We start from the raw sequence: 19,124 nt of genomic DNA, 5'->3' as shown, positions 1-19,124 counted from the left end.
TTAAGGGTAATATACTTTTGTACAAGGAGGACTTTTCTCTAACACTTAAGTACTTGATTGCATCTCCTAGGATTAAGACTCCCTAATAGGCAGCTCAAGTGGCTCTGTGGGTAGAGTGCCTGGCTTGACTCATCTTCCTCAGTTCAAATCTGGCCTCAGATATTTACATGCTGTGTGACCCTGAGAGAGTCACTTAACCTTGTTTGTCCTTAGTTTGTCTTGTAGGGAATGAGATGGGGTAGGAGATGGTCAGCTGATCTGGTATCTTTGCTAAGAAACCCCAAATGAGGTCACAAAGAGTTGCACATGACTGAACAATAGCAAGAAATAGGCAGCCTGAAATTTATGACAGGCAAATTAGAAGAAATGAAAACTTGGTAACCAGTTATCAGGGAAAGCTTTGGGTGGAGTTTGTTAGCACAAAAATTTAGCTATTTCTATCACTTTTGAGTTTTTAAATTTCATTTTATTTTAATTAATTTTTAAAAATCCTCACCTTCCATCTTGGAGTCAATACTGTGTATTAGAGTAATAAGAGTGGTAAGGGTAGGCAATGGGGGTCAAGGGACTTGCCCAGGGTCACACAGCTAGGAAGTGTCTGAGGCCAGATTTGAACCTAGGACCTCCTGTTTGTAGGTCTTGCTCTCAATCCACTGAGCTAACCAGCTGCCCCCATACTTTTGACTTTTAAAGGCTGCATTGTGTTTTGTTTTGTTTTGTTTTTTAAATGCCAAAACACCAAATGTGTACATTTAAAGAATAATGCTTTTGGCAAAACCTGTGAATTAGTTTCAGGGCCATGGGGTTCTGGATACTTTGTGATGAGATCCTATAGAGCTTTAAATTTATTGGGCATTTAAAAAAATACAGTCTGTTTTTTATTTTCAAAGGTTTCCAAGAGGTAGCAGGGACTCTATTATTCTGTTTAAACAATGCCTTTACATTCTGTTTTTCCTTAAACTAATTCCACATTCGATGGACATCATCTTCTGCCACTTAGAAACCTATGTTCCTTTCATTTTTGGCCTGAGAGGCCCAATGGGGAGCACACTTAGCAAATGTACTTCTGTAGTTACTTTAAAGGAAAAAGTTGGAAGGAGAACTAGTAGTGAAGCACATTCAGAAGAATCAACCTTTAGAAATATGAGTTTTTTTAAGTTAAAATTTTCTTTCCAAAATATCCTACTTTCCAAATATATGGATCAAACTGTTTTCTTGTGTCTGCTTGACTAGATTAAGTTTCAGTCATGTATTAAAAAGCATGATGTGTAGTAGAAAGAGGCTAGATTGGAGTCATACCTGGGTTCCAGGCCAGGCTTTTTATTAACTAGCCATGTGATCTAGACAAACACAACTGCTATTTGGATTCTCAGTTTTCTTATCCGTGAAACAAGGTGCTTGGACTAGGAATAAATTATATTCTGTGACTATATGATCCATGTATTTAAATTTTGAAATTATATATCTTGGTGAATAATTACTATTCAGAAGGTAAAATGACTGCTGTAGAAGTAAAGATTTGTTTGCCAAATACACAGAACCAATATTGAGTCATTGTTACATTAGGAAATGATTCTCTTTTTTAGGTAGGATTTTTTTTTTAATGTATACTTTTGTGGCACTGTGTTTGTCAACAATTTTGGTTGAACTGTGACATCAAGAATAGGACTCTTAGGGTAAACAAGTGTTGATCAACTGATTTCTAAAGATTTATGTATTCTTTTGTACTGATGTCTTTAAAGGATATTTTGCATATGGTACTTTACCAGATTTATTACTAAATTTACCAGTATTGCTAAAGGTAGAAAGATTGATGTGGGAGAGTATAGACTACTTCATTCCTTGATAAGAGAAATTATTTTGTAGAATTCTTCTAATACTATTTTTTTTTAGCAGAAGATTGCTATTGTAGTCTTTTTGAAAGTTAGATCAAGTAAGGATTCTGCAATTTTCTATCTCCATCCAGTATTATTAAGGTACATAATGAATAATTACAAGGGTTAATTTTGCATCTTCTAGTAAAATGCTGAAGCACTCAATTATATATGTGCTTAAAGTTTAATTACAACACAGTAACACAGTAGATGAATATATTTGCAATATAACAACTCATTCAAGTTTGTGGTTAGTGACTACCTTGAGGTGTCTATTATTGAACATTTCAGTTGCACAGTCTAGTTTATTTTAATTAATAAACATTTTTTGGTAGCATCTGGGTTCCTAAATAAGTTTTATACAGTTGATAATGCTTTAGATTTTTATGTCTCTCATTTTCAAAATGTACTCGAACTTATTTCCTAATTATAAGGCTCGGATTTTTCAACATGCCTTCTTTAACAGATTTATGCTACTTAAGCAGAGGAAGCCCTTGCCCTTGGTTTAAGAAATTAAGTATATATGACAGGAGAGTTAGTTTCAAGAAGCATTGAATTCAAAGTGGAGTGTGATAAAAAGAATTTGTAATCTCAAAAACATTTCCCAATATCTTTTATCTAAGAAAATTAGCATCAGTTATTATGAAGTGCCTGCCACATTATAGTTAAGAAATTCATTCTTTGACTAATGATCAATTTTGGAAGAGACTCAAGAGAAACCATAATTTCTATGGTACAGCTTAAATTGTATTGTGTTTTGCTTCATCACTTTTTCCTTAGCCTTCATGGTCCAATTTACTTTTGACTCTGACAGCTAGGTGGCACCCAATTTCTCAGTATTCAGACTGGAATCAGGAAGACCTGAGTTGAAATCCTACTTTAGACAGCACCTACTAGCTGTGTGATCCCAGGAAAGCTACTTAAACTGAGCTTCAGTGTCCTCATCTATAAAATAGGGATGGTAATAGTAGCACCTACATCAAAGCATTGCTTTGAGGATCGCACAAGATAGTATTTATAAAGTGCTTTTTGCATAGTATCTGGTATACCATTAGCAACTTAATATACTTCTTTTTATCTATCCATTATTGAGAGAAGCAGCATCATATGGTATAAAGGGTCCTGGATTTGGAGTCATAGTGTGACCTTGGGCAAGTCACTTCACCCCTATATCTCAGTTTTCTTCATCAATCAAATGAGGGAAGTTGGATTTCTAAGTTTCCTTACCACTCTGAACCTGTGATAATTTCTTTTCTTTTTTTTTTTTTTTTAATTTTTGAATATTTTCCCATAGTTACCTATTTCATGTTCTTTCTCTCTCCCCCAAACCTCCCTAAACCCCCTTAGCCAACACACAATTCATTGATCAAGACCTAATTCCTTATTATTGATAGTTGGACTTGAGCCATCATTTAGTGTCTACATCTCTAATAATTTCCCCCTCAGCCCATGTGTTCAAGCAGTTCTTTTTCTTTTCTATGTTTCTCCTCCCACAGTTCTTCCTCTGAGTGTGGCTAGTTTTCTTTCTTATAAGTCCCTCAGCCTTGCTCTGGATCCTTACATTGCTGCTAGTAGAGAAGTCTGTTATGTTCGATTGTACCCCTGTGATAATTTCTAAATATCCCTTCCCAGGAAATCTTTCCTGGTGACAAAAGAGAGAGAAAACAGCTGAGGAGAACTAACCAGTCATACCTATCCCATCTGGTGGCCTGCCCGATCCTATGCTTGTAGCCCCTCATCTCTCCAATAAAGCAGGGAAGGACAATTCCTTATCTCTTCTCCTGGCTCACTTTGGCCAAAGTAAATCACAGGGTTCAGTTTCATTGCACTGTTCTGTTTACATCATTGTAGGGAGTATGCACACTGCTTTTCCTGGTTCTGTTTATTCTGAATCACATTGTAGAAATCTTTCCATTTCTAGACCCAAAGAGTATTTATATTTTGGTAATCAGTTTTAATGTAATTCCACTCTTCTTAGGTCCTTTCCAGCTCTGTAACTTCTCTGATTCTTTGTTTTCCAAAATGGTTAGAATAGTTCACACACAGTTTTACCAAGAGTATATTAGTACACCTCTCTTCCCACAGGCCCTCCAACACTGACTTTTCATCTTTTGTCATCTTTGCCAGTTCCTTGGATGTTAAATGAAACCCCAGAGTTGTTTTGATTTGCCTTTTAAAAAATAAGTCATTTTGGGGGCAGCTGGGTAGCTCAGTGGAGTGAGAATCAGGCCTTAGAGACAGGAGGTCCTAGGTTCAAACCCGGCCTCAGCCACTTCCCAGCTGTGTGACCCTGAGCAAGTCACTTGACCCCCATTGCCCACCCTTACCAATCTTCCACCTATGAGACAATACACCGAAGTAAAAGGGTTTAAAAAAAAATTACAAAAAAAAAAAGTCATTTAGAGAAGTCTTTCATATGATTGTCAATCGTTTGCAATTCTTTGAAAAATTATTAATGTCCTTTGACCACTTCTCTACTGGAACTGACTTAAGTTGATAACTTTTATATTATGGTCTAGCAGACCTGTATCAGAAATTTTTGATACAAAAAATTTTTCCACTAAAACAACTTTTTCTAGTTCTGATTTTGTTCATGGAGAAACTATGCTTGTAATTGGTTCCTTTTTGGGGGTCTTTTTCTCTGTGCCTTGTTTAGGTAATAATTTATCCTTAAGGTTCCCAGAGTTTACCAAATGTTTTTGAAATTAACAATTCCATTCATGGGGCAAGTGTGGGGTTAATGAAAATAAAGACTGAGAATGGAGAGCCTCACCTATACCAATAGTTTCTTGAATATATTGTGGTAGTTTCTATGGGAATGATACAAATTTAGAAGATGAGACCACTCTCCTGGAAGTTTCTAACTACAGTTGGTTAAATAGGACAAACATGAAAAAAACAGAAAAACTTATATTAGTATAACTCAATTTTCTTTTCCTCCCTCTCTTCTTCTCTCCCTCCCTCCTTCCCTCCCTTCTTCCATCCTTCTTTCCATCAATCACATATAATGATTTTCCATATAAGTTTTCTGAAATTAGGAGATCCAAATTGCCTCCCTCCCTTTCTTCCCTCCCCGCTCCCCAGATGGTAAATAATTTTATTTGGCTTATACATGTAATATCATGCAGAACATATTTCCATATTGGTCATTGTTATAAGAGAATACTCACATAAAACCAAAACCCCCAAATAAAAACACAAATAAACTAAAGTGAAAAATCATATACTTTGATCCACATTCTGAGTCCAACAACAGTTCTTCTCTGGAGATGAATAGCATTCTTTGTCATATGCCCTTAAAAATTGTACTGGGTCATTGTATTACTGAGAGTAGCTAAATCTTTCACAGTGGATCATTCCACAATATTGCTGTTACTGCGTACAGTGTTCTGGTTCTGCTCATTTCCCTCTGTATCAGTTCACGTAGACCTGTCCTGCTCTTTCTTACATCATTTCTTATAGCACAACAGTATTCCATCACCATCATATTCCACAATTTGTTCAGCCCTTCCCTCATTGATAGACATTCTTTCAGTTTCCAATTCTTTGTCACCACAAAAAGGGCTGCTATAAATGTTTGTATACGTAGGTCCTCCCCCTCTCCCCCCCCCACTATTTTTAAATCTCTTGGGATACAGACCTAATAATGATCTTACTGAATCAGAGTATGCAGAATAACTTCATTTTCTTAATGAAAATTTTATTCCCCACTGTTTGTGTCTCCTGCATTGTGCTATATTTCCTTTTCTTATTATGTATTATTGATGATTCTGTAGTTCCCACTAATTTTTTTTTTTAGATTTAAATATTTTATTTTTTAGAAAAATTTTCCATGGTTACATGATTCTTGTTTTTACTTTCCCCTTCACCCCTCCTTTGTCACTCCCCCACCCCCCATATCCAATGCACATTTCCACTGGTTTTAACATGTGTGATCAATCAAGACTTATTTACATATTATTGATAGTTGCTTTGGTGTGGTTGTTTCGAGTCTACGTCCCCAACCATGTCCGCATCGACCCATGTGTTCAAGCAGTTGTTTTTCTTCTGTTTCCACTCCTGTAGTTCTTCCTCTGAATGTGGGTAGCGTTCTTTTCTATAAGTCCCTCAGAATTGTCCTGGGTCATTGCATTGTTGCTAGTATAGAAGTCCATTACATTCTATTTTACCACAGTGTATCAGTCTCTGTGTACAATGTTCTTCTGGCTCTGCTCCTTTCGCTCTGCATCAATTCCTGGAGGTCTTTCCAGTTCACATGGAATTCCTCCAGTTTATTATTCCTTTGAGCACAATAGTATTCCATCACCAGCTGATACCACAATTTTTTCAGCCACTCCCCAATAGAAGGGCATACCCTCAATTTTCAGTTTTTGCCACCACAAAAAGCGCAGCTATAAATATTTTTGTACAAGTCTGTTTATGATCTCTTTGGGTTACAAACCCAACAATGGTATGGCTGGATTGAAGGGCAGGCAGTCTTTTAGAGCTCTTTGGGCATAGTTCCAAACTGCCAGCCAGAATGGTTGGATCAGTTCACAACTCCACCAGCAATGTATTAATGTCCCAATTTTGTCACATCCCTCCAACATTCATTACTCTCCCCTGCTATCATTTTAGCCAATCTGTTAGGTGTGAGGTGATACCCGTTTTGATTTGCATTTCTCTAATTATTAGAGATTTAGAACACTTCCTCATGTGCTTATTGATAGTTTTGATTTCTTTATCTGAGAATTGCCTATTCATGTCCCTTGCCCATTTATCAATAGGGGAATGGCTTGATTTTTTTGTACAATTATACAAATATACTCCTTGTATATTTGAGTAAATTAGACCTCTGTCAGAGTTTTTTGTTATAAAGATTTTTTCTCAGTTTGATCTTTCCCTTCTGACTTTGGTTGCATTGTTTTTGTTTGTACAAAAACTTTTTAATCTAATATAATCAAAATTATGTATTTTACATTTTGTAATTTTTTCTAACTCTTGCTTGGTTTTAAAATTTTCCCTTTCCCATAGATCTGACAAGTTCACTTAATTTAGTTATAGTTTCCTTCATTATATTCAGTTCCCACTAATTTCTAAGGAACATTTTTTAAGTACATTATTTTCTGTAATTAATTCCAAATTAATATTGTGAAGATCCTGCTTTGTGTTTACACTTTGTGATAAACACTTTGAATACAAAGACCAAAGGAAAAAGTTTGTCCTGAAGGAGTCTACATGAATTAGGGGAGGGAGGAGGGATATACCATGTAAATACACATGTACATGAGAATTGCTGAAGGAGTCAAAAGTCCCAAAGATGTGAAATGTTTTTAGGGCTGAATTATGAGAAATCTTAAGGTTCTAAGGGTTGGAGGTAAGGAAAGAATGTGTTCCAGACCCAAGCTAGGGTTCAGAGGCCTTAATGATAGGATCATAGGTCTAGAGCTGAAAGGGACTTTGAAAAACAGTTCTTTCATTTTAGAGGTGAGAGAATGGAGTAAACCTGGAAAAGTTAAATGACCTGACTAAGGTCTTCCACAATAGGAAGCAGCATTGGCAGAATTTGAACTCATGCCATTTTGACAATAGCCAGTGTTCTTAATTCTGCACTAAATGTCTAGTAAACTTGTACTGGTAGTTCAGGACCTAATTGTAAAGTGACTAAATGGAGCAAAGGGTAACATGGTTGGATTTGTTTTGGTCCTCGATGGAGAATGTAGTGGAGAGATTTGAAGTAGAATTTAGTAATTGTTCATTTTCTTAGACTTTTTATTAACTTTTATTTTTGTCTTAAACTTGGGCTCTCATCTCAGGGTAGAGTATCCACTCTTAAACTTTAGTTTTTCCTTAAATACTACCCTCAGCTCGAGTTCTGGGTTTATTCAGGTTTCAGTTCTTCCAAGGCAGTACGACGTCCTGTGCCTGGGAGCTCTGAAAGCCACTTCCCACTACTGATTCAGTCTCTCCCAGGCCTATTGATGGTTTTTGAACTCAGAGCCCTGTGAGCTATCTTATGCTGAGGCTCTTATTCTGGGCTTACCCTTTCCATGGTACTATGGATTGCCTTGTGTTGGGGTTTAGTTCCTTACTGTAGGCTTGGGCAGGGGCTTGTACCACAGGTAGGTGCATTGGAGACTGCCTTGTGCTTGGGCTTGATGCCTCACTGCAGGCTCGTGCTAGGGCTTGGAACTTAAATGGGTGTTGTTGGCTTAGGCAGAGTCACGGTCCCACTGCTGGCTTGAACTCAGGTTTAGAACTCTGAACAGTAGGTGTACAATGGAGGAGTTTTCTTTTGACTTGCACTGGTGTTTCTTGGTGGCTTTGCTCCCCTCTTACCTGAATGAAACAGATCCTTTATTGCCTACCTTCCAAGTTGTTTTCTGCAGGAAAAATGCTTCACTCTATTCCTGTGTTGGTTCTATCACTCCAGTGTTCATTTTTAAGTGTTATTTTAAGAATGATTGGAAGGATTCTCAGAGAGGTTTGAGCTTTCTCTTCCTTTACTCATCTATCTTGGCTCTGCCTCCATTTTTTTGAATTGAAGAATTTTAAATTGTATTTTTCTTAATTTCTTTGAATGTGTTTTATTTTGCAACATGGCTGATATGGATATGTTTTGTATTGCTTTATATGTACAATTGAAAAAAATTTTTAAATGAATGTTGAAAAATTTTTATGTGTAATTAGGAAATAGCTAAACAAAGAAAGAAATGTTTAAAATAAAAAAAAGAGCATTGGATTAGGTAGCCGCTTACAGTACTAGTAGTCTAGTTTTGAATCCTATGATTCTTTGAAAATAAAGATTCTAAGAGGCAGAGAAGAAGTGGGTGTTTATTTCAGATATCAAGGACATATTGTGCAAAGATTAGAATAGAAGAAGATGAAATTCCCAATAGAAGAACCAGAAGTCTAGTTTGGGGGAACCCTAATATTCTTGAAGAAGAGTAATATACAGTACAGCTGAGAAATAAGTTTAATGGCTTCATTTTCCTGAGGAAAATAGGCTATGCCACGAGATCCTCAGTTGGGATGGTGGATGTGCCAGGTTGTCAAATGCTTTAAGGATCAAAACTAGAGTTCATTTGATCCTCCAGGCAACAGGGAATTATTGGAATTCATTGAGTATGGTAGAGCCATGTCTAGACCTACACTTGAGGGCAAGTACTTTGGTGGCTAGGTCCTAGGATGGCTTAGAGAGGAGATTTGGGGCAGAAAGACCAACTCTGGAGGGTGGCTGGTAGCTACTGTAATAATCCCAGAGAGGGAGGATGAGGGCTTGAGAGAAGAAGCTGGCTGTGGCAGTGGAGCAAGGGGAGACATGCTGGGTAGAAAGGACAAAATTGAACAACTGATTGTGGTTCTTTGGAGGTGAATGAAAGTGAAGAGTCAAGAGTGGCACCAGAACTGCCTAGAAAGGAGAGAGTGGGAAGAGGCCCCAGGAAGAGCCTTAGGGAATGCCCACAGTTCCCAGGCATGATATGGATAATCATCCAGCAAAACAGATTGGGAAGGAACAGGCAGGAAGAGGACCAAAGAAACTCACAAAAAGCCCAAGAGGAGAAAGTATTTAGGAGAACATGGCGGCCAACAATGGTGCCATGCTTCGAAGAGGTCAAGAAGGATATGAACTGAGAAAAGGCCATTTGAGGGGTGAGACTGGAATTCCAACTCAGTGGCTTGAGAGGTGAAGGAGTGGAGAGGCGGTAAGTGTAGACAAGTTCTTCTGAGAGTTTGGCAGTGAAAAGGAAGAGGGCCATAGGTGGCTGCATGAGGGAATGGTAGGGTCCAAGGGTTTGCTTTTTTCACTTGGAGAAGATAATTGCTTGTATGTTGGCAGCAAGGAAGGAGTCCATGGTTGGGGTGAGCTTGAACATTCACATGAGATAGGGTATGCTTGTGGGAGCAGCCCCTGTGTACAAATCAGAAGGGTAAAGGAGGAGAGGAACAGCAGTGTTGGGCAGAATTTGGAGTCTGAGGACCTGAATTAGAATCATGCCTTGTGTCCTGGGACAAGTTTCTTAACCTTTCTGAGGCTTAGTGTCCTCATCTGTAAAATGAGGGGCTGAAACAATGACCTTTGAGGTCCCTTCCAGCTCTGGCACTGTGATTCTGTGCAGAAGGAATAGAAAATGATGTTGGAATTTATGATGTGTGGACCTAAAAAAGAGGGTGCTGCAGGGTCCAGAGCTATTGCAAGGTCCAGGGCTGTGATTTGGAAGGAAAGGATAGTAGTGTGGAGGAGAGAATTCATTCCAGTTAAGAACATTTTAGGATTCCTAAAATGGAACTGAGCAAAAGGTAAACTTGAGTAGAGTTAGTCATTGTGAAATGCTGATTTACTTTTGCAAATTAGAGATATTTGTTGTTCAAGTAAAATGCAGCTCAGAACCGAATCACTTTCTTCTTTAAAGGCTGTTAAGGTCAGTTTCTGTTTTCCTCTCAAGGTGATGCTAGAAAAATTTTAAGAAAATATTATCCATACTACCTGGTTTAAAAGAATACTGTTTTAATATTACTTAAATGATATTTTGAATTGATTGATAATGATGAGTCTTAAAGTTATAAAGTTAACAATTATGTCATATTGAATAAAATAAGATATTTTTGTGTAAGGCCTTTTCTCCTTTCTTTCTCCTTTTTGTTTATAAGACTATTTACATTGGGAATGATTACTCTGTGTCCCATATTGGTCTTAATTATTGTTAATTGTCTTATAACTGACTCCTGATATAGCAATATTATCCAAAATTACAGAAAGAAACCAAGGCTTGATTCCTAATTCCCTTCTAAAATATCAAGCCAAAATATTGTACTTTGTTTCTTATAAGATGTTGTTTAAAGACTTTAGAAGCTCTAAAATATCTGTGAATGTATTTTTAAAGTATGTTAAAAGATTAATGTATTCTAAAAATTTTAAATGCATGACTGAGCACATCTAGGTTAGTTGAGTCTGGAATCTGAAGGCTAATACAAAAGTAGAAGGAATGTGCATACAACATATTGATGAAAAGCAGCATTGTGGTAGACTTTTTCCATGTGGGAGTTAATCTATGAATTTAAATGTAAAAGTATTACAAAAGCAACAAAATGCAAAATCACTCATTTATATACTATAAATGTTTGCTACTGATTTGAAAACTAAATTGAATTATTGCCTTTCTGTGATAACAATTTATTTCTCTACAAGACCCTGAAATATTGAACAGAATTTAGGTTTAAAGGGAACTTGAGTAGTCCTCTAATTCAAATCATACTTAATTTTTGTAAAAACCACAGTGAAGACTTCTCCAAATATGTCATTATTTAGTCGTAACACTTATGTCTTAGCATGTATGGAGCTTCTTAGAATCTTTTTCTCTGTTTAATTCTCTACCCATTTTTTGGGGGGGGGGTAGCATTCATTTCTTTAAATACATAAAATTTTTATTGATGCCTTTGATTTTATTACATTCCTTTAAGAATAAGAATATTTTTCTCCTCTTTCCTCCCTACTATGCCAAGAGCCTTCTTTGTAAGAAAGGGGAAAAATTAGTTCAGCAAAGTTAATCAGCACATGATTGTACATTCTTCCATAGACATAGACCCTCCCATTTCTGCAGTGAAAAGGAGCTGTATTTCTCTGTTGAACTCCTCATTAAAATTTCTTAGCATTCAGTTTATTTTAAGTCATAGTTTCCTTTAAATTAGTTTTTTGGTTCTACTTATTTCAATCAATAAGAGAATAGGCATTTATTAAGGCATTACTGAGTGCCAGGAACTTTGAGCACTGGGGTATTTCTCCATATAACATCACTCTTTAAAAATTTAGTCCTTTTTAAAAATTAAATTTCACATTTTTCAGTCATTAAAACCCTCTTTTCTTTATTTGTAAAGTGCTTAGCACATTATCTGGCACATAGTAGGTATTGTATATAAATGCTTATTTCCTTACTTTTTCCCTTCCTCTTTCTATTCCCCATTGTGAATGAAAACTACCAAACTGTGCATATATACCCTTTGACCCATCAATACAATTATTTAGTCTAATGCTCCAGAGAGATCGAAGAAAGAAGAAAAGGACTCATGTACAAAGCATTTATAGCATCTATTCAAAGTGGCAAAGAATTGGAAAGTAAAGGAATCCCCATCAATTGGGGAATGGCACATGTTAGGACATATGAAGGTGATGAATATTATTCCTCTGTGAGAAATGAAGGGAATGGTTTCAGAGGAATCTAGGAAGATCTGAATAGAACCAGAAGAACAATTTCACCATAATAACAATATTGCAAAGAAAATGAACTTTCAAATACTTAGGATCTCTGACCAACAGAATGATGAAACCTGCTGCCCTCCTCTTGGACGTGGCTAATAACAATGTATTTTGTATTATTATACATATTTGTAATGGGTTCTGTTTTTCTTACCTTCTCAATTATAGGAGGGAAGGAGAGGATTCAGATTTGAAAATAAAATAATATTCATTTTTTAAAGAGAGCATTAGTAACTTTGTTGAGATCAGTTTCTTTTGAATGATGAAGCTGGAAGCCAGACTCAAGAGTTAAGAAAGTGAGGCTCCTGGTGTTGTAGATGGTCTTCTCAAGGGATAAGCTGAAAAAAGGAGGAGAGATTTAGGATGATAATTAGAAAGGATGGACAGTCGGTCAAGTGAGACTCTTGAGAATGAATGAGACCATGATCAGGTTTGTGGGCAGTAAGAGAGCAGCCCGTAGAGAGGGAACTCTTGAAGATAGTGAGAGTAGACATGATGGAGGGGCCAGTGTGCTGGAGATGACACAGAATAGTTTCACTTGTATGTGCAGGCTAGGTAGTCTCTCTCCAGTTATAAATATCAACTCCCCCACTTCGAACCATTTACTGCTTTTATAGAGGTGATTCGTATTCAACTACCTGTTGGACTCGATAGCTTCTGAGGGAATTTCCAACCCTGAAATCTATGACATGCCTTTATTTTCTTTAATTATTTTCCCGAGTCTTGTTTTTTAGTTCTAGTGCAAACTTTTATGAATAATGAGAGACATAAAGTCAAATATCTAGTGGTGCCTCTCTTACATGGAAAATGACTGAGAATTTAGTTTCTTCTGCTTAAAGTATTCTCCCTCCTCCAGCATCTGTTCCTCTCTGTAGCCACTATAGGTTTTATAGTAGATTTTTCATATTAACTCCAACATTTGAGTGTCTATGCTGGTAAAGTGAAGGAGTTAGGGAAAAGTAGTGGTATACCCTTTTTTTTATTTCTGGCCCCCAAAAGGAACACAGAAACTACAATAATGTATATTTAAAGTGATTAAATAAAGTAGTAGAGGGGTATATCATAATAGCACATTTTGTATAGTTTACAAAACACTTATTTATGAAAGTCAGAGTAGAATTGGAAGCCCCAGGCCTTCTGAATTAAAGAGCAGCATTCTCAACAGTTCTCAACTTACCTAGTGTGGCACACTTCTTCCACTGAATTGTTTTGTCTCGATGACTGAGACTTTTTTCCATATTAAAATGAAGGGTTTTTTGATCTTCTTACTGCAGAGCACCCACTAAAACGACCTAGAATTCTTTATGCCAGTTGATTCTGATTTTACTTAGTTGGGGGACTCTTGATGTTGGAAGCCCCATCTGACTCTCAGGAAGCGATGCAGATTGTCTGATTATAGTCTTATTGGGGCACTGACAAGGTAACTGACTTGCCCAGGATCACATGGTTTGCCCTCTGTGGGCTCCAATAATAGATGAGATCTGTCTTCTATTGCCTAGAACTCCAATTCAGTTCCATGTCACTATTCACTTTTCTCCTTCCTTTCTAGTTTCTCTTTCCCATTAGAATGTGAGCTTCTTGAGGGCAGGGAGCAGCTTACTTGCTTGTATTTGAATCTCCAAGTGGCTACATATAGTCATTACTTATTTGTTTACCTTTTCTTTTATATAATCATGTATCAGAGTCAATACTTCACTCACAACTGGGGCCCTTTCAACTGTATGACCATCCTTCCTTTTCTCCTTGACTCTCCTTGGCCCTCCCTACAGTAGTAAAGTTAAATAGGCCATCCTTATGAGCCACTTAATTTCTTAGAAAATCAGAACTCAACATTTTATATGTCTTATTATATTTTTATTTCTTTTTTTAAACATTCTCTAATTACACTTTAATTTGGTGTGTCCTTCCTTTCCACCCTTAAGTTTTGCAGACCTCCTGGCTCCTGGCCATGTATTGGCATCTCTGTCCAAGGATATCTGTTCAAAGTTTCATTTCTTGACCTTGGGAACTTCACATGTCCCTTTCAGCAGATTACTTCCTTTCTTATTTAACTGTGATAAGTAAATGAATAAAAAACAATTTTATGTTCCAGGCAGTATGCTAAGCAATGGGATACAAATACAAAAGAGAGTTCCAGAATCTTATAGTTTAATGGGGGGGAGATAATACATTGGGGGAGAGGGGCAGGGACGGTGTGTGACCAAGGCAGGACAATTAGATCTGGGGAGTCACAGGACTGATAAATTAATCCCTAGGACAGGAGAGTCACATGGCCTCTTCAGAAGCATTGTTAGAAATGTTTATTGTTCATTATTGTTCCCAGAGCAGAGAGCTGAAGAGGAGTGTAGGTAAATAATATCAAGTCAGGGTGATAGCAGAGAAGCATGTTTGTGTATCTGGAGCCATATGTTAAATAGATATGATGAAGTTTAACCCAGGAAATCTTTAGAGAACTTCATCATAGATAAGAAAATGTGTTATGTGTTATGAAGGTTGATGACCAATGTGATGGTAAACAAAACTGGTAGGATAGTGATGTTTTCCACTCTTTCCTGAGTAGAGCAAGCAGACCACTGTTGCTTTTCCCATCTTGATTAAAGCTGTGTTTTCAATGTCATCTCTTCTCCTCTTGGTGATATCAGTTACTCCAAAGGGTTCAATGATGGTCTCTATACAAATGATTCCCAGAGAGAAGAGCAAGATCCTGGGCTACCTCTACTCTTTTTCCACCCCCTTAGCTCCTCAAAAATCTTCTCTTTGACTTGTAAAGCTCTTTAAACCTGGCCCTTTCTCATCTTTTATAAGAATTTAAAATTTAGGTTTTATGCAACATATGAGAATTCGTGGTTGCTGATTTGAAAATATAGCTTAAATCAAAATGACTTTTAGCAGCTTTATTTACAAAGAAGGGGAAAGAATGAAAGTAGAAAAATGTAGATAAATAGAAAGTATTACTTAACTACAAAATATTCAGAGTTTAAATCCTAATGTCTCCAGACTGCAAATGCAAATCATATAGCGATTATTAACCAGAATCCAAAGCCCTAATTAAGAAGCCAAAATCCAAAGAACCAGGAGATGCTGAAGAATCCTCCGAGAACCTTCAGTTCACATGAGGCTAAGACCACCAAGAATCTCACCAGAACTCACACTGAAGGAAGTGTCCCACCGAAGGGCCATGGAGCAGAGAGGTTCTCCTCTCCAAAGAAACAAGGAAGGTATCACTCCACTCACCACTGCAGGATCCATGGAGAGAGTCTCCTCCTCTAGTCCCAGGACCCCGCCTCCGAGACTGAATACTCAAGCTGGCCTTTCTAAAGCAGTTTTCTGGATGTCACTTCCTGTCCCTTCCCCACTTTATGAGAACCAATCTCAGTCTTTCAGTTTGCCTAGCACTGCCCAGGGGGTGGACAGTAGCCTCTGGAGATGTCACCCACTCTAGCAAGTGACTTGTGAACTCTCATACTTAGTGACTGGTAAGGTACTAAGTAGGGGTGCTTGAGTTTTTGATTGATTAACTTAAAAGTTGCTGATTGATAGACAAAGAGTTTGATTCACTCTTCAAACTTTCCAGGCTTCTAAGACTTGACTTTTCTCTTTGATGAATTGAATCTAGCTTTCTTGCCCTTCTTCAATTCTAACACTCCTCTTTCTTGATTCAGTTTTCCTTGCTGGTCCCTCATGCCTGCAACTCCTCCTTCCTTATCTCCAGCCTTAACTTCCCTGCTTTCTATCAAGTCTCAACTGAAGTCCTATATTCTATAAGATGGGTTTTTCAGTCCACCTTCATCTTAGTTAGTGCCTCCCTGTCCCACAGTTCTGTAGATATTTTTGTCCATAGTTGTTTCCACACTGGCTTCTCTATCAGACTGAGCTCCTTGGAAGTTGGCAGTGTTTTTTATCTTTCTTTTTATTTACAGTACTTGGCACAATGCCTGGCATAGAGTAGGCCCTTTATAGCATTTAACTAGTATTAATACATGACAGTTGACTGATTGACTGACTCTTCTGAGCTCAAATCTGACATCCCCAGTTGCCCTTTAGACTTCTCTAACTCCACATGTCCAAAACAGATCTCATTATCTTTCCCTTCTTATGCTCTCCCTCTTTCTAACCTTTCTTTCCCCCCCCCCTTTTTTTCAACTCTCTTCTGTCTTATCACCGTTAGTAAATATTGGTTCTAGGGCAGAAGAGTAGTAGGGACTTGGTAATTGGAGTTAAGTGAGTTACACATGGTTATGTATCTGAGGTGCAATTTTGAACCCAAGACGTCCCATCTTCAGGCTTGCTTCTCTAACCACTAAACCATGTATCTGCCCCTAACCTTCCTGTTACTCTCAAGAGTACTACCTTGAGTCATGATGAAAAATGCTATTTACTGCCATAGAGGAGCTGAGAGGGTCTGAATGCAGATGATTTTTTTTCTTGCCTGTACAATATGTCTTTCACAACATAATGAATATGGAGATAATGTATTGCATGATAGCAGATATGTGACCTATATCGGTACCTGCCCTGTCAAGGAGAGGGAAGAAAAGAAAGGAAAAGAAGTTTTGGATTATAAATTCTTAGAAAAGAAATGTTAAAAATTCTTTTTACATGTAATTAATAAAATATTACTGGAAGAAAAAAAGACTACTACTATGGTCTTCTCGGTATTTAAAAAACACATGTGACCTTCTTTGGAAGAGAGTTACCTTATCCATACTGACCCCCCCAAAGTTATGGGGAGGAGAGAACTAAGAATGAATAATGAGCTTTCTGGAAAAATATGCATAATTCATAAATTCAGAAAAGAATAAATGTCTACATTGATCATTGTCTGAAAATTTATGTTTCATCCTGCATCTTGAATCCATTGTCTTTGTCAGCAGCTAGGTAGTGTCCAACATTACTCCCTTCCAATTGTAGTTGGTCACTTCATTGATCAGGAAAGACTAAGATGAATTGAGGATATAAGGAAAGATCGAAATAAATATACCCACACACCCTGACTACAATAATGTGAATAAAAAGAACAAAATAACCACAAAACTATCCAAAGTTATTCTTTCAGTATTTAAAAGAATGAAGATACCACCTCAAAATATATGTGAGAAGATTCTACTCCCTATTCTTAAGTTTCGTTTTTTTAAATTTGGCACTGTAGCATTTAACATTCCTGTGAAATCAATCAATCAATTAACATTTATTAAGCCTCTACATTCAATCAATTAACATCTTTTAAGTGATAGACACTATGCAAACACTTGGATGACTACAAAGATGACACATTTATCAGATCTGTAGATACAACAGAACAGGGAGGAATAGTTAAGGTGCTGAAGTAAGAAAAAAAGCAAAATACACATAGATTAGGAAAATTAGACTGGCCAAATGATAGGGGAAATGAGACCTGCAACAACATAGACCAGGAAAAGCATGTATATAATCGGCTTCCAAATTGAAGTACTTTTCATTTGGAATGTTTGCTTTTTGACCTGATAGAGCAGAACTAAGAACATGGAATGCAAATTAAAACAGAAATATGGAGTTTTTGTTTTGTTAAAATAATGAAAAAATTCCTAATAATGAGTTTTCTTGGCTCTCTGGAAATAATTGATTTCTTCTACTTAGAGGACTTTTACAAAATCAAAGCATAGATTATTCCTTACTGTAATTTCGAAGGAGTTTTTATTTACATAAATAGGATTTGATGTCCATCAAGTCCCTTCAGTGATTCTGTGAATCTTGGCACTTACTTTTGTGAAGCCTCTCTACTTCATAATTATCCCCTACACTAGAGTTTGTGTTTCATTTTCCTCTGTATCTGTATATTAAAATGACCCTCAGGCTTTGGACACCCTTATGTAGTGCCACAATGAGGCATTGGAGTTGGATTTTAGTATGGGACACATTATACTGAATTGCAGTAATAAGTAAATTGAAATGGACTTGCTTTTTCAATAGACTGAAGTTTCACCTTTAACATGCCTCCAAATAACTTTCCTCATTTTAATATATGCAATGTAAACTTTACAAAAAAGTATGATGTTTTTACTCAGTTCTTTTTTCTTGATATCATAGCAAATATGTTTCCTTTTCAGAAAGTCAAGATTGTCTGCATAATGTAGCTCAGGAACGTGTGGGAGAGCTGCTGCAGGTTCTTAAAGCCTTTGTAAACAAACACCGAACCTTCAATTCAGATGACATTCTTACTGCCGCAGGAGTAGTTGTGGCCAAAGTGAATGGTAAGAGACTGGCTGTGTCTGGGAAAACCTGAAATGACACTTTTCTTTTTTGCTTCATAATAAGTTGTATTCTTCTCCAAAGTCTACATACCATATGAGATAAGTGCCAGGAATATTAAGTGTCTGAAGAACATTCTGTAGCATCTATTCTTAAATACTCAAAGTGTCTCCCTCAGATGAAGTAAATGAAGGCCTTTGCGGGAGTGCCACTGGGCAGACAGACCCCAAAACTAAAAGTCTGAACTTGCCAGGAGCTGACATTCTAGTAGCAAATGCCCCAAGAACACTTGTAGCCTCAATAGAAAGGGAATAAATACAAAGTCCCCAAAGTAGTTGGGAAGGGAGGGCTCTGGCAGTTGGATGGCATCAGGAAAAGCTTCCTGCAGAAGATGAGCCTTGAACAGCCTCTTGAGAGCTCATTGCAGCCTTGTGGGCTTGAAGGACATTGGCTGTAGGTGCACCCCAGAATGCAAGGGAGGCATCAGTCCTTGATCCTAGGGGCAAAAGGAAGCCTGGAAGTTGGGGGGCCACATGGTTCTGTTCTACACTTAAGAAAAATGGCCTTTAATGCCTTCTACCTCCAGAGAAAGAACTTTTGAAGTTGGATGCTTATGATTTTTCAGTTTGTTTATGGTTTTGTTTGGGAGTTTTGTTCTTATATGAGTATTCCCTAACAATTGATATGGAAGTTTGTTTTGCATGACAATATATGTATAACCCAGAAAAAAAAAAGAAATTGATCTACAGTATTTAGGATGAATTGGATTGGTGAAAGATTTGAGGCAG

At 37.2% G+C, this 19,124-nt stretch overlaps 1 protein-coding gene across 1 annotated transcript in view; it reads left to right on the top strand.

The window, feature by feature from the left end:
* Positions 1 to 9,433: 9,433 nt before the first annotated feature.
* Positions 9,434 to 19,124, top strand: part of LOC123246682 (rho GTPase-activating protein 29-like) — a 51,219-nt gene continuing 41,528 nt past the window's right edge. The window contains exons 1-2 of the mRNA XM_044675491.1: positions 9,434 to 9,540; positions 18,175 to 18,338. Of these exons, the coding sequence (XP_044531426.1) occupies positions 9,434 to 9,540; positions 18,175 to 18,338 (271 nt within the window). The remainder of the gene's footprint in view (positions 9,541 to 18,174; positions 18,339 to 19,124) is intronic.

This window comes from Gracilinanus agilis, chromosome 4 (assembly GCF_016433145.1).
Source record: "Gracilinanus agilis isolate LMUSP501 chromosome 4, AgileGrace, whole genome shotgun sequence".
Classification (NCBI taxonomy): Eukaryota; Metazoa; Chordata; class Mammalia; order Didelphimorphia; family Didelphidae; genus Gracilinanus; species Gracilinanus agilis.
The sequence above is the reverse complement of the archived record's forward strand: the minus strand, read 5'-3'. Positions and strand labels throughout refer to the sequence as shown.